Here is a 23,193-nt window from a genome sequence, read left to right on the forward strand (position 1 = left end):
GACTAAAACCCATCTCTCCTGTGCTTCACACACTAAAGCAGAATGAGTGCTGTGTCCTCCGGCAGGAAGCAAGGTAATGGTGGCAGAGCAGCAGCAGCAATGATTTAAAATTGTAGCTATTGATGCACAGTTTTGCATGTTGATTGCATGTAATTGTAGCTCTCGACGGATATTGAGGCCTGGGAGCAAGCTGCTCTAGTGGAAGGTGTCCCTGCCCATGGCAGGGTTTGGAGCTGGAGGAGCTTCAAGGTCCGGTCCAACACAAACCAGGCTGGGATTCCATGATTCCATACATTTAATGCCTACATTACTCTGCACAAAGTTTATTTGTTGTTTCTTCATTATGCATTTAATTTAACTAATTTTCAAGCATGCTGTTTGAAGAAGGGCGATGAACAAGTGCCAAAGGGAGTGTCTCTGGCTGATCTGCACCAGTGCTGTTGGTAACTCCTAGTGCTGAGCTCAGGGCTTGTGCCCCAACGAGTTCACAAGCTCACACTTGATACACCCTTTAGTGTGATGGGATGGAGATAAGAGCAGGCAGTGGATGGCTCTGCTGCTCTGAGCCTGCTGAAGCTCTGAAGAGACTACACCCATCTCTTATTCATTTGTTCTCTCCTTCCATTTATATAAAAAGGTCCATCTACAGCTTCGACAGCAGCTGCTTTCTCTGTGTTACTCATTCAGCACAGAAAGAAAATGTCCTGTCATAAAATAATGCCATGCAGATAACACAGATGACTTTGCAATCTCGTGCAGGTTGGGTGAAGGTTGCATCAGAGATCAACACTTGTTGGTGCTCTCTGTGGGTAGAGACATTACTCAGCATATACTTCCTTTATGTGCCTCCAACGTGCATAACCCCATGTTGCAATGAAGCTGAACAACCCACAAAATTCATTGCAAAGTGATAAATAATCTGTGGAAATCACCTAGCACGAGATACGGCCACCAACAAGACAACCAAACCTAGGAAAAGGTTCACATCAAGACTGAGCATGTAATATTTGAGGGAGGGAGGGAGTAAACCCTGCGGTGTTAAAATGGATGTACTGAGAGCAATATCTTGATTTGACTCGAAGCACCAGGCCATCCATATATCCATGGGTTGCTCACTATGAGGATCTCGCTGTTGGACTTGCTCACCAATAGTTCAATCCCCGCCACTCAGGATGCTGGTTTTGCACCCCTAAATACTGCACTTGGTGGAAAGAAGACACAAGAGGGATACAAAATGCTTTCCAAAGGCAAAGAAGGTGAGGACAAACAGCAGAGCAAACAAATAGGTCTGACAAGTAAAAATCTGGAAGTGAAGACATGAAGGGATATTGGATTGTTACCAAAATTCCTGCTGTCAATTTACTCACCAATGCATTCATGACCAGAGGTGAGCATCACGGGTATCATAGAATCATTGGGTGGTTCAGGTTAGAAGGGACCTTAAAGCCCATTAAGTTCCAACCACCCTGTCAGATCATTTACCCCACTGCCAGATGGGTTTGAAAGATGCAACCAGATACAAGCACTGTCCAAACGGGTTAGAATGGAGGGAGAGGGGGAGATGTATTGTATGTTGGAATTTGCAAGGGCCTGTAGGGCCAGGCCAAGGGGAATGGCTTTAACCTGCCCGAGGGGAGACTGAGATGAGCTCTTAGGCAGAAGCTCTTCCCTGGGAGGGTGCTGAGGCGCTGGCACAGGGTGCCCAGAGAAGCTGTGGCTGCCCCATCCCTGGCAGTGTTCAAGGCCAGGTTGGACACAGGGGCTTGGAGCAAGCTGCTCTAGTGCCCAGAGGAGCATTTTCACCCGCAGGGTTTGGCAGTTGAGATGACAGAGGCAGCGCGAGCCTCAGGATGTGGACATAGAAAAAATACCTTCCCCACCTCACGTCTGAGCTGCCGCCAGCCCGCGGCTGTTCTCTTACGATTTCCTTCCTGCACAGGCAGCACTCACTAATTTTAGACCCAGTTACATGTAAAAGTCACATCTCTGGCTCGGAAACGGCTTGCTGCTTCTAAAGAAGCCTTGCCAGGTAGCTACTACCCTGTAAACGCGAGCACCAGGTCTCTTGGGTTGTTAGGAGGAAACAAGCGCCGCGCTCAACAACGCTGGTTTGAAGGTATCCAGGGGCAGACAACACAATAAGTCCATTTGGGCAACAGCAGTTAGAGAAACACGTAGAGTGCTTAACAAAAATTGAAGGGAAGATTCTAATACTCAGATATAGCAGTTCCACTGCAAAAAGTGATTTCATATTAATAAAGTGGGTAACTCTAGATAGGTTATAGGTATACAGGTTAAGAAGACCCCTGTATTTCATTTTCAGGGTGTCAGCAGATCCAAAGCCATGTGCCTAATAAATGCTGTTCCACTGTGTCACATCATGCTTTACACAGCAAGGTTGGAGTGCTGACAAGCTGCTGTGAGATCATAAATCGCTGGCCCATAGTGGAGAATCTGTCCAGTGACTAATCCCAAGGGATTTAAAATCAGCCTGGCAGATGATGGAGGCTTGTTCTTACCTGATGTGTTCTTTATTAGTTAACGGGAAGGAAAATGAAATTGAGTTAAGAAAAGATTTCATGTTCTTGGTACCCGTGTGTGCTGTATGATATATAAATCATCCTCGGTGTAGTGTCGCTTCATTAGGAGTGATCCCAAGATATTCCACACGTTTCCATCAGGATGTCTAAGGGATGGTTTTATCCATCTGAGCTGCAATCAGTTCCAGGGATGAAATACTCCAAATATTCCAACCCAAACCTATTCTATGATTTAACAAGAGAATGATTTTGAATAGTAATCGAAGCATTTTGCACCCTGCAGCAATCACCCGGTTCGTGTTTCCATTCCCATGGGAATGCAGGTTTTATGGGGTTTATGCTTGTGACAAAATGAGGTAAGTTTAAGGTTGTGATGTAGTGGCCAAAACATTCCAGCAGCCACAAGACTTTCAGATTTGGAGGTTTTGGCTCATCCCTGGCAGTGTTCAAGGCCAGGTTGGACACAGGGCCTTGGAGCAAGCTGCTCTAGTGGAAGGTGTCCCTGCCCGTGGCAGGGGTTGGAGCTGGAGGAGCTTTAAGCTCCCTTCCAACCCAAACCTTTCTATGACTGCTGTTTGCAGTCTCCGAGGCTGAAATGTGCCATGATCATCACTTTGGGGGTTTTTAAACAGAGCTGCACCATCCCTCAAAGTAATCTTCCGATGTTCTGTGGAAAGCAGGGGTTTATATCCACCGACTGCCCATTCGTGGCTCGCAGGCAGGAGAGCAGCTCATCGGGGACCAGCATTTGCTCTTGAACCTCACCGGCCGCAGCGTGTCCCCACTGGTTGTCCAGGATGGAGCCACATCCCGCCTGCGCTGAGCTGAACGTGTGGCTTTGCCCGCTCTGGCTGTTGCTCAGGACGAGGTTGATGTGCTCCAGCAGGCAGACGTGGTGTCCCCCTCCCTCCCCGTCCCACGTGTGGGGAAAGGGGCTCGTGTAGTCTCTGAAGAAGAGGTTTGTCTCCGGTTCTGGGAGGGATGCTGGGGGCTGTGTTTGGTAAATATTGGCTGCTACGTATCCCAGCGCGTTCCCATCGGACACCTGAGGTTTGTAGTCACTGATGTGCTCGAAGGGCATGGCGGTAGCAGGCACCGTGCTCTCCTTGAGCTCCCCGTCCTTGGGGATCTCTCTGCTGGGATTCCTTCTGGTGACTATGTTCTTGTACTCCTCGTGTGCTGGCACCTCCTCTACTTCCATAACTGCGGGGTCCCTGGTGTCCACAAACGGCTCATGGAGGCTGTTCCTCAGGAAATCACTGTTTTTCTGCAATGAAAATGATTGGGGTAGCAACAAACTGGCAGATTTTTACCAACGGGAGAGCTATCATTGGAGCATCCCAAGGAAGAAAAGGGGCAATGACTTGGTGTCTGCATCCTGTCTTCCAGCCTCCCTCATCCAGTCCCCTCTGTGAATGAGACTGCAGTGAGGTGGATGAGAGAAGACAGGGAGCAGCTGTGCCTCTCTCTATGCTTCTGCATGCTCTTCAAGGCAGCTTGCATCCACTGTGGTCAATATCATGTATGCAATAAAGAGCACATTGAGGCAAGGTTTAAAGACCTCAGCTAAGCTGGGCTCCCATGCGCTTTGCAACTGCCTGGGTAAGAGATTCCTGATCAGTTCCTGGTCCTTTAGAGCTCAGTTCTTTTCCCACCCTTGTTTCTCACAGCTCTGGAGCAAGCTTTAACCTAAGGGGAGGCAAGTGAAGCAAAGCTGGGAGCTCACGGTGCAGTTACCTGGAGCAACTTCACCATGTTGCTGTTTTCCATGTGGGGAATGTCTTCAAACAGCCATTTTGGCAGGATTGACACAACCAGGGCATGAATTCTGTGCCAAAAAGAACAAATAAACCCCAAGGTGTTAGTCCGTGCTATTAGTCACTTATTCTTCATGCAGGATGAAATGTCCCTCAGTAGGAGGGCACACAAAGAGCATCCATCCTTTAAGGATAGCCTGGAAGCTCCATTTGGACTCCAGCTCTTCATCTTTCAACCTTTTACCCCCCCACCCCGATTTGATTTGTGGTGGTGCAAGCCTGGAAGCTAAATGCTCTCCTCTCCCCTCTTTCATGGTTGGTTGGGAAGGTCTGACCAGCACCACGTGCCATAGAGGTCTCCCATTCCCATGGGTCTGCATCAGGGACAGCAGTGCCTGGACACTTGGACATCCCCATTCCAGTTAAAGGGCAACCTGGGATAGATGAGCACCAGTTTGTGAGGGTGCCTAGGGAACAGCAGTTAAAAAACAGTGTTAAGATGCTCTCTGTTGAGTTTTCCAGGTGCTCCAGTCTTCAATCTCTGCCTTCAGCATCCCCTCCTTTGCCAAGACTGGGATGTGCTTTTACCCTAGGATAAAACTTACCAATGGAGATTATGGTTTTCCTCTCTTTTTCTACCCCTGCCTTCATATCTCTATAATAATATCACATGGCCCTCAGGCCGGCCCATACAGAGGAATGACTTTTTACCCTATGTTGGTCCCTGACTCGCTACAGAGCACACAGATGTCTTTTCATACAGCAATCCAGCTAATGGGTGGACTTGCCCTCAGAAAGAGCAGGCTGCAGTGAAAAGGACTGGTTTCTGTAGGCAGCTTTCAAACACTCTGGAACAAAAGCATGAGTTGGAGATGAGGAGCAGAAACTGGAGGTCAAAGTCATACCTTTTTCTGGCTGATTTTTTAAACATCAGAATTATGACAACAACCGATAATACGACCACGCTGATGCCCAGTCCCAGGAAAAGTCCAATGTCATCATCTGAAACAGGACAGAGAGGAATCAGGTCAGCCCGTTGCCCTATTGCCATGATGTCTGGTGATGTAAAGGGCAGATCTTTGCTAAGACAGCCTCCAGCATCTCACTTGCCCCTTTGCTCCCCAGTCAAGGAAGCAAAGGCAAAACTGTGACCAGAGCATCCCTCTGCCCAGGGCAGGAGGTCACTCAACTGATACTAAGAAGTGTGGTCACTGTGTTTAACCATTTCCTACCCAGCCTGACCTTCCAGAAACGTGGAAGTGAATTCTTCAGCTTTCATTGGTTTTGCTTTGGTTTAAGTGATGCAGCAGATCATAACAGCAGAAGATGTGCGCACCAGAGCATAACCAAAGTTGGAGAAGTGGATGGGAAATGCTTAAATGAGTCTCTGGTTCAAAGTGCAAGATTGAAACAGCCTGCTGCCGTTGTGCTACATTACATTAGCTTCTATTTCCTTGCTCTCTTATCTCCTACTTGTAACATACAACGTAGTGTAAGTCTCATTAGGAAGCGAAACTGAAGGCACGCACTATGTGGGTGCAATCCATCCCTGAGAGCAGTGCGTGTGTCTCATGTCCCCATTGAGTAAAAAGCTGCTTTGGTGGCCCTGACTTCTCCAAAGCACAAAGGAGCTTTCGCTTCCCCATCACCAGGTGCTGCAGGTGCTGCTCAGGCTCCAATTCCCACTTCTGGTCAAGGAGAAAGGTCTGGCTTACCCAGCCTGAGCTCCTGTGTTCTTACCATGGGAGAGCTCGCTGTAGGTGCTGCCGTAGGTGCTCTCCAGGAGCTGGTCTTCTGCAGGTACTTAGGGAGAGAAAGAAAATGCCCATAACTTCATCTATGGGATGACAGAGAAGCTGTGCCTTACCTTGGTTTTGGTAAATCTTATTTAGAAAAAATAATAATGAGAAAAAGTAAAGCCCCCTAAAGACATTAATAACTCCAGCTCTGGCTGGACTCTACATGATCTCCTACTTCTCATGGATCCGATTAAACAAGATGCTGATGAATACATAACACCAATTATTGAACACCTTCCATGCACATTGCTCCCCTCAGCACCTGAAACAAGAATTCCATCTCCCTGAGGAACTTCCTGAGGAATCATTCTTCATGAGCACCTGCAGATGCTTTCCCGAAGTGCCTGAATACCATGGGATTGAATCTGCTGATAGTATCTGGTTGTGTGATGGGCTCTGCAGGGAGGGAAGGTCTGCAGCTAAAGAGCAAGAAGTGTCTCTGCTAAAATAAGCTTTCTTCATGGCTAAATTCAGCAATTCCCTTGGGATCTGAGAACCTGGCACAGGGTGCCCAGAGAAGCTGTGGCTGCCCCATCCCTGGCAGTGCTCAAGGCCAGGTTGGACACAGGGGCTTGGAGCAAGCTGCTCTAGTGGAAGGGGTCCCTGCCCGTGGTAGGGGTTGGAGCTGGAGGAGCTTTAAGGTCCCTCCCAACGCAAACCATGCTGGGATCCCATGATCTCTTCTCCTTAACAAACACCAACACAAAGCCAAGGCCAAATGCAATTTTTTTCCTCACTAAGGGAAAGAAAAATCCCAGGAAAGGTGTTGCCTCTGATTCTGTGCTTCTGAAGCACATGCGTCTCCTAGCAGAGCTCCTGGAGTTCAGTATTTCACTCCCCTAAGCGGTGTCTCCATTACAAGCCCACTCAGCTGAAGTTGCTGCAGATGCTTCAAAACATGTTTCAGATATATGGGATTGTGGAAGGAAAGTGAAGGAATACGTGTTCTGCAGCCTGGAATTCAGCAGTTCTGTGTCACTGGCACACTGAACATGTATACATGAACAGTAATGCCTTCCTGGTGATTGACAGGCTCATCTGAATGGGATGAGGAGCGAGTTTCAGCCTGTGGGGTCAAGCTGGAGGACTCCACTGTGTGTGCTTTGAAGGCAAACCTGGCCACAGACACGAGCTTCACTGCTGCCCCTTATTGGTACTTTCCCACCTGAGCCCCCAAGCTTTGTTAAAGGAGTCTGTGCTAAGGATGAAGTCTCTATTTTATTAAGCATTTAACACATACCTAAGCCATTGCTAGTGATAAGGCTAGAGCATCCTGCTTCTGACATCCTGCTCTTTCCCATTCTCTGGGCAGGCACCTAATAGGCAACACCTAATAGCCAGGGCTAACAGCCACGAGCAGCCTGGGATGAACTGGCCAGGAATATTTGCTCCTATTTGGGGTGAAAAATGGCATACGTGCCCTTCCCAAAGCCATGAGGGGTGCTGACCACAGGCACGGAGCTGGTTTGGCCCAGGGAAAGCATCTGAGCAGCTTCAAAGAACCGATTTAAATAGCACGGCAGCAGGGATGGGGAGCTGATGACCTCCGCAGGTGCTACCGGTGCCTGCAGCTACAGCCGGCTCTGGCAGGGGATGCGGGGTGCTAACAGGGCTGAACGGCCCTGACCTGCCTCACCTGGAACCTCTACCCACACCCGTGCCCGGGGCTCTATTTAAGCTCATCCCTGGGTCCCCCGTCCCTTCCTAGGCTGTGCTGGAAGAGCTGGATCTGACTTCATGGTTTCCTTATCTCTATGGACCTGCCCAACCACCACTGAACACTGCAGCATCCGTGAAGGTTTTGCCTGTGCTGTGGCATCCATGGAGCAGGTACAGTGGGGCTGGGAGGTGTCCTCCGTGCTCAGATGTTGAGCTGTGCATGGGTTATCCTGGGTGAGGACCAGCAGCAGGATGGAACAGCTCAGGGACCTGGTATGCCCAGCTCTTGAGGACACCCAAAGCCAACCCATGCAGTGCTGGAGGTGAAGACAGTCCTCGCTTTCCTTTGTGAACTGGTCCATGCTCTTCCCTAAAAGAGTTTCCAGAATGGAAGGCCACTTTCTTCGCACCCAAGATAAGGAATAGCAACCTGCAGCGTGGCCATTTGGTCTCTGTAAACGTTGTTTTGTGTATGTTGGTTTATCTGCAATGTTTCCCTGTCAATGTGCAAAGAGCAACCTCATCCCTTCTATCACGGAAAGGGAGAATGGTGTATCTTGTGAAATGAGGGTGGCTCTCCTGTGTTAGGTCTGTGCACAGGAGCAAAGATCAGCTAGAGAAGGCTTTCATACAGCTGCGTTGATAAAAAGATGCTATTTTCATGTCCTGCAGCCAAGAGGCTCCCACCCAGAGTCCTGCTTTCCTCTGGTCAGTGGGGGGGGGTTATGGTTTGTTTCTAAACCCTAATTCCACAAAGCTGGCAGACTGTGGGAGCACCAGGAATGAAGCAGCAGGCTGAGCTCTGCAGCCCCATTGCAGCAAGCAGCAGCTTCTCCACCCAGCCAGGCTTACCTTGGCTGGAGCTGGGTTTGCTGGCTCCATCGGGGTAGACTGCGTATACTGACACATTGATGTGACCTCCAGCTCCTGCCTCTGCTGGAAAGAAGCAAGGTTTGCCTTTAAAACGTGGTTGTGAGCTGCTGTGGAAGCTCTAGGCTTGCCCAAGTGCTTGTTATTGCATGGTGAAAGTAGATGGAGGTGTGGGGGGATGCCCAGCTCCGGGTCTTTCGTCTCCTTGGAATAGCCATTGCGTGAGTTGTCCCCCAAAACACACGTGGGAGAGCAAACTTCATCATGTAACTGGCTAGGAAGGACTCCAAAGCCCAATAAACATCAGGATTAACGTGGGATGCAGGAATGGAGTGGGATGGGTCCTGAGATGCTTGTGCTGTTGGGCTCAGGCTGGGGTGGAAAGGACCTGCAGGCTTGTCCCCCTGGGCATGGTGGGGAGGAGAGGTGCTAAAGCAAGTCTTGGTGCATCTCCTGTGCTCGGAGAGGCCTCCACGGGTCTGGTGTGCCTTCCCTGCCTGCCGGCTCACTTGTCACTTCATTCTCTGTCCCTGTAACCTTCATCTGGAGGTCCAAATCCTCCTGACTGTCCTCATGTCTCCTATTGCTCCATTCCCCCTTGCTCCCTAAGGGCTCTTTACGGTCCCACTCCCCAAAAGCAGTAGGCAGGGGCTCAGCTGCAAATGAAGCTCTGCCTTTAACGTAGTTTGGCTTTATAATAACACCCTGATGAACTGCACCAAGCAGCAACAAGACTCTCGGAACATCTTACCTTGGATGTCTGTGTATGTTGCCTGGTACGGGACTTTCTTCCAGAAGTACTGCTCCTTTGGGCTGTATGGGGTGGTGGAAACCCATTCCACGATGAACCACAGAGGGGGCCTCCTGCTGGGGCTGGGGGGCTGCCAGGCCACCAGGACCTTGCTCTGGTTCTCAGGCTTGACCTCCACAGCCACTGGTGCTGGGAACTCTGTGGAGAGAGATGGAAAGGGGTCTGTATGCCAACCTCATCTTGGAAGAGCAAGGGAATGGAAGGGTCAGCTAAGCACAAGCAAAATGAGTCTTTCAGGGTAGTGTTTAAGGACTGAAGAGGGAGCCTCTAACACTTTGTGGTTGTTCTGCCCACCACAGGCTCCAACCATCACCTCGCCCACAAGTCCTTCTCTGTTCACAAACGGGTCCAGCGGGTGCCTTCCCAAGCCGGTTCCCTCACCGTTTGTGTTGGACAGTTCTCCTCCACACTGCTCCATGAACCTCCCAACCTGTCTCCTCTCTGCTGTATTGCATTTCCAACAGACGTCTGCTAAGTTGAGTCCCCCACAAGAATAAGAACTAGAGACTGTGCTTATAGGCTGTTTCATCTGCCTCTTCACCCAGATTGGGTGGTCTAGAACAGACTCCCACCATGATATCTGCTCTGTTGTCCTTCCCCCCCGATTTGTACCCATAAACACCCAATCCTGTTGATACCAGCATTAAGTTCTAGACAGTCCCTTACCCCACTGCCTCTTCTTTTGTCTGTCCCTTCTGAAGAGTTTAGAGCCATCCACTGCAGCACTCCAGTTGTGCCAGACATCCCACCATGTTTCCATGCTGGCAACTATGTCATCGCTGTTCTCCTTCTGCACAATGGCTTCCAGCTCCTCCTTTTCTTGTTTGTTACCCATGCTGTGTCCATCAGTGTAGATCATGGAATGGTTTGTGTTGGAAAGGACCTTAAAGCTCCTCCAGCTCCAACCCCTGCCATGGGCAGGGACACCTTCCACTAGAGCAGCTTGCTCCAAGCCCCTGTGTCCAACCTGGCCTTTAGTGGGGCTGTTGGTCCCACCACGCTTTTGGAGGGAGAAGCCCTAATTCCTACATGACTGTTCTTAGACCCTTTCGTGTTTTCTAACACATCAGGAGCCCTTGCATCTTTGCTGGCATATGCATCTCCATCCTCTGCCTTCACTGAGATGGCAGACTGAAGGACCTGATGGCCGCAGTCCCTCCAACATTAGTGTGCTGCCCCAGGCTTACCTCTAGTGAGGCTGGTTTTATCCCTTTCCCCCTTCAAATCTAGCTTAAAGCTCTTTAAACAAGCCCTGCTAGCTCTTGTTTACTATGTCTGTATGTGCTCACATATAGGTATCACAAAAACACACCTTCAGCTTTGTCATGCCTCTTCTGAAATGCTTTACTTGGCATTTCTTGCAAGAAGGGCTATGATTCTGATAAGTAGGAGAGATTAGAGTGGTTTTTCCACCTTCTTTCTCTCTGGTCTCCTTTTAGTAACAGATTTGTCCTCAGTTTGAATGGGGCTTTCCCCCCCTGTTGCTCATTAAGAGTCAGCTTTCACAAATGAGAAAGTGATGGTTGTGGGGAAAACCACAGCCTGTGGTGCAGGGAAGTGGCCTGGGAGGGTTGGTTTTGTCCCCTCCCTTTGTGCTTGCAAGGACCCAGCTCACAGCAGGGGCTGTGTCCCTGGCACCGAGCTGTTTTGCACCGAGCCCATGGCACAGCCCATCCCAGCCAGGCAACACAGGCAGGATTAACTCATGTTTAAGCTTGTTGCTGCAGCCTTCAGAGGCCAAGGGCTGAGGTACGTGACTGTGGAGCATCTCCATCTCCGGGGAATGCCGGCCTTGCCTGGAGGATGCTGTGTTCCCTCAGCAGAGCAGGCAGAGCTCTGCTGGGCCTTTTCCCCTTGCTTTCATAGAGCCCCAGCCTGGTTTGTGTTGGAAGGGACCTTAAAGCTCCTCCAGCTCCAACCCCTGCCACGGGCAGGGACCCCTTCCACTGGAGCAGCTTGCTCCAAGCCCCTGTGTCCAACCTGCCCTTGAGCACTGCCAGGGATGGGGCAGCCACAGCTTCTCTGGGCACCCTGTGCCAGCACCTCAGCACCCTCACAGGGAAGAGCTTCTGCCTAAGAGCTCAGCTCAGTCTCCCCTCGGGCAGGTTAAAGCCATTCCCCTTGGCCTGTCCCTGCAGCCCCTGCTGAAGAGGGCAGCTCCCAAGCCGTGATGCACAAGCTGCCCTCCCCTGCCGACAAAAGCCCATCTCAGTTAAAGCTGCATTCGGCGTGCGTTGGATCCTACCTTCGAGGCTGCTGCTGCCCTGGGTGAGGGTGATGTTGGCGGGGCTGGAAGCCCCCTTGGAGTTGTGAGCGGTGACACGGAGGGTGCGGGCCCCCGGGGGCACCAGGACACTGCACCCCGTGCTGGAGGTGTTGCAGAGCAGCACCCGTCCCGCAGGGATCTCGGCGGTCACGGAGTAGCCCAGGATCCTCCCGCGGGCATCCTGGGGTGCCAGGGGCTGTGGAAGGTGAGACAGACCCTCCATGGGGATGGGTGCATGGTCCAGCACTGAGACACCCCCGTGCAGGACAGACCCCCCCCTTGGCTGTGCAACACGGATGGGTTTTGCAAGGAGGGAGAGGTTTTGCCCCGAAGGCCACTTTGGGGTCTCTTGTTCTCCTCATCTCTTCGGTCACAGGGCTCTTTAGGAAGGGCATTGCCTTCCGATGCCTCTTGGCGCTGTTCTCCCAAGGGGAGGAGCGAAGCACACGGAAACTGCGCTGCAGCTGCCGAGCCCAGACCTTACCTTGATCAAGACCGTCACCTCGTGGCTGCCGTTCGGGAACGCCGGGCCCAGGCGCCGCCAGACATCGGGAGCTGCCGCGGGGGCTGCAGGAGGGAGCGTGGGATGAGCAACCCCGAGTGGAATCGGCTGGGGCTTCCCACCCGTCCCTGCCATGGGGCTCCCATCCACGCACAGCCTTTGCAGAAAGCCCCACTTGGCTGATGCCTCCATGGGGCTGGTGATGGTGATGGAGCCCAGCAGCAGCAGGGATGCAGGTTGGGAGCCCAGCAGCAGCAGGGATGCAGGTTGGGAGCCCAGCAGCAATGTCGTTGCTGCACAGCTCTACCACCGTGGGGAGGAAGTGACCCAGACTACAAACAGCAGTGAGCGATGCTTTTTTAGGGCAAGCTTGTCTCCAGCTTCCTCACTGTAACCAGGACGTGAGGGCATCGCTCGCTGGGTGTCTCCGTTGCTGCAGTCTGAGGTATCTGAGTGTCTAAGCTCATCCTGGTGTTAGTAACCAGGACGCAATGGTGGAGGTTGACCCAAGACAATGGGTGTTTGGGGCTGGTGGGACACCCTGGATGATGTGGGTTTTCCAGCTAGGGCAAGAGGTGCTCCCTGCTGCTGGGGAGCAAAAAAGCTGCCAAAGATGGATAAGCAGATCCCATCCCTCTTTCTGTATGGAAAACCCTGTGCTTGCAAAACCAGTCTGGTTTCGCTTCTGTTCCTCCCATACTGCAGCAGCCTCAGGAATCTGCCTAAATCACCACGACCTGCAGCACGCCACAGGGCCAGGAGTGCTTGGAGGGCATGAGATGAGCTGCCAGCTTGTGCCAGTGCTCGTCCCTCAGCGGCAGTGTGGGGATGGTGATGTGGCGGCAGTCCTGGACCACAGCATCATGCCTGATACCTGCCAGCAGTGTCTTCAGGGATGTGCCAGCTCCCATTCCGTGGCCAGGCTCCCACAGAGCATCCCGAGGAGCTGCTGGCTGCTTGGGTAACGCAGCGCTGAGGCTGAGCTTACCTGCCTCGGGGGTGGTGTAGAGGAAGGGGGAGCTCCAGGCGCTCCAGGGGCTGTCGGCAGCGCTGAGCCGGCACCGGACCTGGAACACGTACTGGGTGTCACTGTGCAGGCTGTGCTGTGAGCGGGAGCCCTGCTGGGCCGTACTGTCCCACACCTCCACCTGCAAGGGAAGCAGGGTGCCCGTGGCTGGCGGTGCTGAAGCGAAGGGGTGGGTTTTGAATGACCCCAGGTGCTCCCATGGCCTGTGGGTGCTCAGGGGTCTCCAGCAGCCCCGGCAGCTGTGCCCATGGCAGGCTGGGGCTGCAGGCTCTCACTTGCCACGCCGCGCTGCCCGTGGCTTTGTGCCGCTCCTCACAGCGCACGCTCCCCAGCAGCGTCTGCCTCTTCCAGTGGATGGTGGTGATGGGAGCTGAGCTCTCTGTTGTCTCTGCACCGGTGAGCAGGGGCAGAGCGGGGATCACTGCGGGGAGAGAAGAGAAAGCATGGGTTTGGGGGCTGGCACCCATAGCACGCTGTCCTCCCTCACGTGAGCTGCGGTGCTCATGCAGGTCATGCAACCATGGAATGGTTTGTGTTGGAAGGGAGCTTAGAGCTCATCCAGTTCCAACCTTCCCTTGGTGTCCCTAAAGTGATGTCTCGGGGCAGTGCCTGTGGTCACGCAGAGCCCCAGCACACAGAGCAGCTCAGGATGGAGGGACAGATGGATGGGGATGGACATACCGAGCTGCTGCAGGTTGAGGTGCTGAGGGGCTGAGCGGGCAGCACCCAGCATGTTGCTGGCCTGCACCCATGCTGAGTAGTGGTTCCCACCATGCAGGCTGCTCACTGGTACCAGTGAGCCTGCAGGGAAGACCTTCTCCTCCTCTTCATCATCATCATCCTCCTTAGCATCCTCTGTCACTGCTGTCCGCACTCTGGGAAGAAGACGACATGGTCAGAACCCCTCGGGCATCATGCACCCGTTGGAAAAGCAGCTGCAGCTCTCTGTAGGTTGCAGCTTGTGACTGGGGCACAGTCATCTCCAAAGCCAGTGTTTGTCACTCCTAAAGCGAACTAGAAAGCGGTGCCCTCAGTTCTTGACCTGCCTGTGGAGCACCTGTGTTGGAAGCATCCCTGTTGGCAGAGAACATTCTCAGCCCTCTCTGCACAGCTCCGTCTGAGCCCAAGCAGGCTTAGGCAGGTGGTTAATCACCTCCCTTCACAAAGCCTCTGTATGATGGGATTTCGTGCATTTGCTTTAACAACTGAGTCAGGCTGGCTTTGAAAGGCTGCCAGCCTTGTGTCACCGGGGCTTCGGTGGCAGGGAGCATCCCCGGCTGGGTAGGAAGGGCTGCGGCACGGAGCGCGGCTGCTTCGGGTTCACTCTTTGCACCCGGCTGGAGTTTCAGTTTCGGGGTTTGGGCGGTGCAAGGCGCACGCACGGCTGCACCCTCAGCACTCCCTGCAGCTCAGAAAGACCCAGACCAGCTCAGGTGCATTGCTGTGCTGCGCTCCGACACGATGCAGCGCTCACGGCACTGAGCGCACAGAGTCCACCCTGCCAGTTCAAAGCCACGGTTTAACGTGTGGTTTGCAAGCAGGGGACCGGGAGCTTTGGGAAGTGTAAGTAGGGCACGGGTGCCAGCAGCAGAGCAGCCCTGGTGTCACCCACGTCTGTGGGCGACCGCAGCGCCATGTGGCGGCTCTGCCGGTTACCGCGCTCCCTCCTCGCCCTGTCTCCATCCCATGCGCTTCCTCTCTGCTCCATCCCGGTGCTTCCATCCCGAGGGAATTACCTGCGCAGGTGGAGGGTGTACTGGGTGGGCAGGTGGGTTGTCTGCCCTGTATCCCATGTGCATGCCATGTGTCCCGAGCGCTCCTGGATGGCGCAGGTCAGGTTGCTGGGGGGGTCCGGGGGGTCTGTGGAGGCAAAGTCAGGTAAAGAGTGTGGAAAGCCCCGACCGGTGCTGCAGCTTCCTCGGTGCTGGCGGCTTCACAAAGGCCTGCAGAGCTGTGACCAGCTCTGGGGCAGCAGCACAAGAGGGACGTGGAGCTGTTGGAGCGAGGCCAGAGGAGGCCATGGAGATGCTGCGAGGGCTGGAGCAGCTCTGCTCTGGAGCCAGGCTGAGAGAGCTGGGCTGGGGCAGCCTGGAGAAGAGAAGGCTCCTGAAGGGGAGACCTGAGAGCAGCTCCAGTGCCTGAAGGGGCTGCAGGAAAGCTGGAGAGGGGCTTGGGACAAGGGCCTGTAGGGACAGGCCAAGGGGAATGGCTTTAACCTGCGAGAGGGGAGACTGAGATGAGCTCTTAGGCAGAAGCTCTTCCCTGTGAGGGTGCTGAGGCGCTGGCACAGGGTGCCCAGAGAAGCTGTGGCTGCCCCATCCCTGGCAGTGTTCAAGGCCAGGTTGGACACAGGGGCTTGGAGCAAGCTGCTCCAGTGGAAGGGGTCCCTGCCCATGAGCTGGAGGAGCTTTAAGGTCAGGTCCCTTCCAAGCCAAACCAAAGCCCTTGGTTCCATGGATCCCTGCAGCCAGGGGGTACTCACAGCCGGCCAGGACGGTGGTGCCGCACACGAGCTGGTACATGTTGGTGTTGGGGCAGCGGGCGAAGCAGGTCACGCTCCCAAAGGGCATCCGGAACTCCCGCAGCCGGAGCTGGACGCTGCTGCTGTTGAGGGGGGCTGGGGTCCCCTCAGCGTGGCTGTAGTTGAAGAAGATGCGGAACTTGGCCCAGGGGCAGCCGAGGGTGGAGATGCAGTTGATGGAGATGTTGGTGCCCATCCGCACCACCGGAGCGGGCTCGATCCAGACGTGTCCCGAGCACCTGATGTTGGCAACCCCTGCACCAGCATCCGCTGAGTCAGGGCAGCTCCGGGTGGGAGCAGGGGATGCTCATGGGCTGCTCTGCTGGGATGCAGGCAGCAGCCCGCCAGGACCCACAGTGGGGGCTGTCCCTTTGCTCCCCTCTGGGATGGGGATAAACCCCTTTGCCTTCAGCACAACCCAGCACCCCCTGACTCCTCCCCTCTGCTCACAACCCCTCCTTTCACCAGCGCTGGTTCTGCTCTAACGTAAGGGAAATAACCTGTTGTCTCGAGATCTCTGATCCCCTGAGATTAGGCCAGCAGCCCCTGCGCCGCTCCTCGCTATCAGATGAGAGCTCTGCACTGTATCCGGCTCCTTTTGCCTTCCTGGAACCAGTGTGCTCTGGCTCTATCTGTGCAAAGGCAGGACCATGTTGCAGCTGGATGTGACCCCACTCCAAGGATGTGAGTGGGAAGAAAAGGGTGCAATGGGAGGTCCCTGCAACGCTAACAAAGCATTCCCCCTAACCCCGTGGCTGTAGCCCCATCCTTTTCCTTCTCCCGCTCCAGTTCCCTGTAGGTCCACGGTGTTTGATCAGCGGTCGGTGGCGGTGATGCCCCTTACCTGCACACAGGCAGCAGAGCAGGATGTGCAGTGCCAAAGCCTCGCTGGACCCCGCCATGGCCCGGGCTGTGCTCACTGCCCGCACGTGGCATAGTCTGGAGGGAGGAAAGGTGGGAGCTGTCACACCGGGAACACCGCTGCCCCGTGCAGCCGCGTCTGCCCTCACCCTGGGGTGCGCAGGGACCATCCCGGAGGTGGGAATGGGGATGCGTGGCAAGGATTTCCCTGGGGCTCTGGGGTCAGGCAAGGCTGTGCTCACAGGAGGAGGGGGGGGGAATGAGCCCGTGGGCACTCGGGGATTGAGAACCCCAGTGTCTGCCCCGGGGAGCAGCCCCGAGGCCACTTGCCCCATCTCCAGTGGTATTCCTCTTGGTTCTCCTATCTGTGGGATTTCCCCAGTCCTTCACTTCTGCTCACACAGAAGCACATTCCTGCAGCCTTTGGTAACCAGGGCACGGAGAAAGATGCAGGGAAGTATCCTAGAACCAACCAGGTTGGAAAAGCCCTTCAAGCTCACCCAGTCCAACCATTCCCCAGCCCTGCCAAGGCCACCACTGCCCCATGGCACTGAGGCCTCCCCTCCACGCTGTGTGAACACTCGCAGGGACGGTGCCTGCAGCCCTGCCCTGGGCAGCCTGTTCCAATGCCTGAGCACCCTCTGGGGCAGGAATTGTTCCTCAGCTCCATCTAAACCTGCCCTGGGGCAGCTTGAGGCCGGTTCCTCTTGTCCCATCCCTTGTTCCTTGGGAGCAGAGCCCAGCCCCTCCTGGCTCCATCCTCCTGTCAGGCACTTGTAGGGAGCCATCAGGTCCCCCCTGAGCCTTCTCTTCTCCACACTGAACCCCCCAGGTCCCTCATCCCTTCCCCATCACACTTACACAGGTGTCTGATGGTGGAGTAGAGCTGAGGGAGCCAGGCTCCTGTCAGTGGAGCCCAGGGACAGGACAGGAGGCAATGGGCTCACCCTGAAGATGTGGAATTCCCCATTTCCACCGTTAAACACAAGAAAAGGCACTTTAAGGGTGACCACACAAGGGGCTGGCCGCCCTGAGGGCTTTCCCTGCAGCCTGCACCCCTGGAGATGCTCAGACCTCACCAGACATGGTTTTGTGGAACAGAAGCTTTCCCCATCCTCACATCGTCCTTCCCACCCCTTTGCTGTGGCAGCTCCTGCCCCAGCCGAGCCGGTTCCAGACCCCCAGGCAAGGAATTCCCCTCTTTCCCAAGAAGCCACACTTCCATCCCACATCCCGCCTGAATTTTAACCTGCTCCCTTCGCCTCCCTCCCCAGCCTCTTTGGATTCACGCAACAAGGCGAAACCCCCTCAAAGGGGAAGCCCAGCCCCATGGGGCTCAATGGCTTTGGAGCAGCACAAGGACACAGCTCCCGGAGCTGAAATCAGAGCCAAGCCTTCCATAGGGCTCCCATAGTTTTCTTTTTAAGCCAGCAATAACTAAAATCATAGAAGCAGATTGGGTTGGGTTGGAAAGGCCCCGAAGATGCTCCAGCTCCAGCCCTCCGGGTCGGATGGCAGGGATGCCTCAAACTAGAGACAGAGACTAGAAATGACTGGAGCCATAGACTAGAACTAGAGACACACACCAGCAATAGCCCCCGGCGCAATCTGATGTTACAGACGAGTTTCCCCTTGAGGAGGACACTGACCCAGAGTCACACCAGCTGCAACGCCTTCAAAATGCTCTTGTTCAACCCAAACCAGGCTCCGGACGCCAGCGAGGGCTGCTGTGTTTCCCTGCTCCGTGAGCTGACCCCATTTGGTTTAAGGGCTGTTGAAGTATTCATGAATGAGTCAAATTTCAAGCGCTTTCCTATTACCTGACCCACTAAAAGAGCTTGAAGGGCCTCCCAGTTGCCTGCAAACGTGCAAGTTAAAACAAACGGGGGGGGAAGCATCAACCCCAACCTTGTGCTGTACGAAAAGAGTTGAAAATGCAGCAAATCTGCCCCACTGGCAGCCCTGGGACGGGATTGCAGCGCTGCCTCCCCTGGGATCGCTCACATGTGGTTGTATTCCAGTTTATAGGCATGTGCAAGCTCCGAAGCCAGGTGGAACGGGACCGTTCCCCTTGTTGGAGAGGTGACAGTCTGCTCTCGTCCCTGTTAAAGGCTCCTTGTACATCAGTGCTGAAGAAACGCAAACTGCAGGAGGAAAGAGCTGTCCCGCTTGTGCAAGCCCGCACCATGCGAAGCCTTCGCTGGCAGCGGGTCTCGGACCCAGCTAAGACACTGAAGCAGCAGCTGACACACACAAAGAGGGGTTTTGGGTTCGAGATCCAGGTGGGAGCAGGCTGGAGGCTGGGAAGAGCAGGGAGGGGGGGTTCTTACCTTGCCAGCGCTCAGGACGTGCTGCCGGGCCCCTCTGCCTGGGGCTGGGGCTGCCGAGCGCTGTGAGAAGCATGAGCAAGTGCGAGCCTGACCTAGATAGAGAAGCTGAGAGTTTCCAGTGTGAGTCAGTCCATGGGGAAACCCAGCATCCCCTAAAGAGGAGCCCCGGGGGGAAGGGCTTCCTTTGCTCCTTCAGTGTTCAGAGAATCTGGAGCCACCCCGGCAACGTGAAGCCCATCCCAAGTGGATTTAGGATGGAGTCAAGGAGCACAAGGTGGCAGGAGCTCAGTGAAGGAGCCCCACCAGTAAAAGAACGTGGTTTTGCTAATACCATGAAAACCTCCTTAAGGGCTGAGGTTGTTGTCACCCCCTCTGCTTGTGCTGGTCCTAAGGGGATGCTGATGGACCACAGAGCCCCTGCTCCCAAACCTGCCCCACTGCAGAGCCCGGGGCTTCCTCTTTCATGTCGGTTGAAGAGTTAACCTCAGTAACAGTGTTAACCTCATTAGAGTGCTGCAACCACAGGAAATACCACACTGCTCACCCGCCTCTGCCCTCAGAGGAGGAAACACTGGGGAGCTGAATTCCCCCTCTCTCTGCCACAGACCTGAGCTGCTCCGGGTCTGGAATGGTCCATGGGGGTTTCATGGTGTGGAAGCAAAGGGTGGGTGAAAGCAAGAGCATCCACCTGCTACCACCATGGCATTGGAGGCTCACCGTACGCTGGAACCGTAATGTGGAGTTAGGGTAACCTATATAACCCTGCTGTGCATGGAGCAAGATGGGGAGGGGGAATTCTTTGTGTTACGGATGTGTTTAATGCCTGTTGTAAGGAAAGGATTTGTATGGATCTCTCAAAACCAGTTTTGGGAGGCAGAGGGGTTGGGCTTTGCTGTGGCTCGGGGGTGCTGGCATGGAGGGCACTGAGCCAAGGAGGACCCCAGGGGAATCCCAGCCCGTCTGCAGGGCTGCTAGGGCTGGGGAGAACACCCTGTGGGGCACACATCTGGGGACAGGGCTGCACATCTGGGCCTGGAACAAGCACATGTGAACCAGGTTATAACATCTGGATCCGGGGCGGCACTGCGGGGCTGCACATCTGGAGATGGGACAGGGCCAAGGGTGAGCACATCTGGCTCAGATAGAGCACTTGGAGCCAGGCAATGTGGGTGCTGGCATCTGGAGCCAAGGCGGCACATCTGGAGCTGGCAGGGCCCATTTAGTGCCGGCACAGCACATCTGGGTGTGCTGCCGTGTGTCTCCAGCCATGGAGCATTGCAGCTGCTCCCCAGCACCCATCCAGCCTCAGCCCTTTCCCAGAAGGGGTGTCGCAACCCCCCCATGCTGCTGGTTCCCCTATGTCCCAGCCCATCACCGGTCTGTCTGGTGCCAGTTAAACTCATGTCTCCTCATGGTTTCCTGAGCAGCCACTGGGAGCTGCGGCTCAGAGCCCCGATGCAGCCAGGCCTTGGGCAGGAGGGGAGCAGCAGGAATGCTCCTGCAGGGCCCTTTCCCATGGCTTTCTCTTTCCCACCCTCAGAAATTCCGGCTTTCCAAAGCCCACCGTGCATGTGGCTCCCCTTGGGGCTCTTGGTGGTTTGCTCAGATCCTCTTCATACCTGGAGCCAGGCTGAGAGAGCTGGGCTGGGGCAGCCTGGAGAAGAGAAGGCTCCTGAAGGGGAGACCTGAGAGCAGCTCCAGTGCCTGAAGGGGCTGCAGGAAACCTGGAGAGGGGCTTGGGACAAGGGATGTAGGGACAGGCCAAGGGGAATGGCTTTAAGCTGCCAGAGGGGAGACTGAGATGAGATCTTAGGCAGAAGCTCTTCCCCATGAGGGTGCTGAGGTGCTGGCACAGTGATTCCATGGTTCTGCATCCAAAGATGGGAATACCTCACCAGCATTTCGCTGCCACAGAGCGTCCCTCCAGAGGCTGGCACAGCACAACATGGCACAGCACAGCAGGGCAGGCTTCTCCCAGCACGCCCCAGGATGGTGCCTTCACTCCTCAATGCCTGTTTCCATCGGGATCATCAGGATGTTCCCAGCCTGTTTCCAGCTTTCCATGCGCTGGGGTGCACCCACAGGCAGGGCGATGTGGGGCCTCTGCTCTGAGCGGCTGCACAGCCTCTGCAGCCGATTGCATCTCAGACACTTCCTCACTGCCAGCACAGACCTGCCTGCTCCTGGCCCCGCACCAGCACCGGATCCAAATCCTGCCATGGCCTCTAGACCTTCCCTCTGCCTCACCCCGGCTATGGAACCCCTTTTATCCCTCCTCACCCTGGGGTGTGCACAGCACCCCGGGATCACAACCAGTTTGGCACCGGGGAAGCCCTCTGCCAAATGGGATTAAGTGGGATTAATGGAACGTTTGTGATCCGTGGTGGGCTCGTCGCTGGCTGGGAACGCTGCAATCACTGCACTGAGTCACAGGCTTGGTTTAGCAGGAAGGAAAGGTCAGGCCAGGGTGGGATTTGCTGCCAAAGTGAACACTTGTGTCATACCCAGAGTTGTGCTTGGCACGGGGGACACTGGACATGGGTACGGCCTTCTCCCCACGTCTGCATCTCTACAGCTGCATCTTCTGCTGCCAACAGAGCCCATCCATTCAAAGGGTCCAAATGTTTGACCCTAAACCCACCATCGTGACGTCTGTGCTGTGGATGCTGCTGGGGGATGAGGGTGCTGCAGCCATAGGGGTTTCCTGAACCCTGATGGGGTTCCCCATGTGCCAGCAGCTCTGTCAATCACTGCGGGGTCAATGGGGATGGATGTGCTGGCGGGAGGGCAGGCTTGGGAATGGGGGCCGCTTGCGTCAATCCCTTGGCGCTGGGGCCAGGGCAGGATTAGGTTCCTCTGTGCTGCTGGAGGAGTAAATATTTCCAGGTCCAAGCCCACGCTGCAGCTTGATAGGGATGGACAGGACCTAGGGCAGGAATGAGGAAGGTGGTGCCAAGGAGAGAGCCTTTGAGTGGTTCTTGGCCGGGCTCAAAGGGCATCCTCAGCATGGGAAAGGTGCTCCTGGGGCTTAAAGTGGCTCTTGCTCTTGCTGCAGCTCAGTGTGAGCCGTGCTCCTGCTGCTCCCCTTCGCAGGGAGTGGGGTGGCAGCAGGGATGTGGAATAAGAAAGGAGCTTGCCAGGAAAAGGAAAGGGAAGTTTGGGCAGAGGTTTTGCTTTCAGCCCGCAATGGCAGGGAGGGGAGCGTGCCGGGGCGAGCAGCAGCTCGTGCCGTGGGGTGGTGATGCTCCGTTTGATGCTGGAGGGTTGGTTGTGCCGGGGCAGGTCTGGATGAGCAGGGAGATAATTGGGAATAGAAAGCTTTCCAAAAGGGGATGTTTCCTCTGCCAACAGTGCCATGGCCAAGGGCAACAAATACCCGCAGTCACTTCACCTCCAAAGCGCTGCTGCCGCTGGGCTGGGCCCATCCCACTTTAGTTCGTAGAATCACAGAATGGTTTGGGTTGAAGGGACCTTAAAGCTCCTCCAGCCCCAACCCCTGCCACGGGCAGGAACACCTTCCACCAGAGCAGCTTGCTCCAAGCCCCCCATGCAATGCCCCCATGCAATGCTCCCCATGCCATGCCCCACATGCCATGCCCCCCATGCAATGCCCACATGCAATGCCCCCCATGCCATGCCTCCCATGCCAAACCCCCATGCCATGCCCCCATGTCCCCCATGCCATGCCCCCCATGCAATACCGTGCCCCCCATGCCAAACCCCCAATGCAATGCTCACATGCAATGCCCCCCATGCAATGCCGTGCCCCCCATGCCATGCCCCCCATGCAATGCCGTGCCCCCCATGCCATGCCCCCCATGCAATGCCGTGTCCCCCATGCCATGCCCCCCATGCAATGCCGTGTCCCCCATGCCAAACCCCCAATGCAATGCTCACATGCAATGCCCCCCATGCAATGCCGTGCCCCCCATGCCATGTCCCCCATGCCATGCCCCCCATGCAATGCCCCCCATGCAATGCCATGCCCCCCATGCCATGCCCCCCATGCAATGCCGTGTCCCCCATGCCAAACCCCCAATGCAATGCTCACATGCAATGCCCCCCATGCAATGCCGTGGCCCCCATGCCATGTCCCCCATGCCATGCCCCCATGCAATGCCCCCCATGCAATGCCGCCCCCCATGCAATGCCATGCAATGCCCCCCATGCAATGCCCCCCATGCCATGCCCCCCATGCCATGCCCCCCCAATGCAATGCCCCCCATGCAATGCCGTGCCCCCCATGCCAT

General features: G+C 55.1%; 1 protein-coding gene across 4 annotated transcripts; it reads right to left on the reverse strand.

Moving 5' to 3' along the window:
• Positions 1-273: 273 nt before the first annotated feature.
• On the reverse strand, positions 274-19,190 carry IL23R (interleukin 23 receptor). 4 transcript variants are annotated; one of them, XM_062616140.1, is made up of 15 exons: positions 18,944-19,190; positions 16,597-16,691; positions 15,714-16,007; positions 14,968-15,091; positions 13,913-14,106; positions 13,507-13,652; positions 13,193-13,352; positions 12,187-12,269; positions 11,682-11,898; positions 9,377-9,574; positions 8,608-8,691; positions 6,038-6,100; positions 5,203-5,299; positions 4,278-4,368; positions 274-3,807 (listed from the first exon to the last, which is right to left on the reverse strand). In XM_062616140.1, the coding sequence occupies exons 2-15, from the start codon at positions 16,652-16,654 to the stop codon at positions 3,187-3,189; spliced, it is 2,430 nt and encodes an 809-aa protein (XP_062472124.1). In that variant the 5' UTR covers positions 16,655-16,691; positions 18,944-19,190; the 3' UTR covers positions 274-3,186. The 4 variants fall into 4 exon arrangements, with proteins under 4 accessions (XP_062472124.1, XP_062472123.1, XP_062472122.1 ...); XM_062616139.1 differs by lacking the exon at positions 18,944-19,190 and having other exon boundaries at positions 13,193-13,271; positions 16,597-17,024; XM_062616138.1 differs by lacking the exon at positions 18,944-19,190 and having other exon boundaries at positions 8,608-8,682; positions 16,597-17,024.
• Positions 19,191-23,193: the final 4,003 nt, after the last annotated feature.

This window comes from Pezoporus occidentalis, unplaced genomic scaffold, assembly GCF_034315485.1.
Source record: "Pezoporus occidentalis ecotype Australia unplaced genomic scaffold, CSIRO_AGI_Poc_V1 ctg188, whole genome shotgun sequence".
Classification (NCBI taxonomy): Eukaryota; Metazoa; Chordata; class Aves; order Psittaciformes; family Psittacidae; genus Pezoporus; species Pezoporus occidentalis.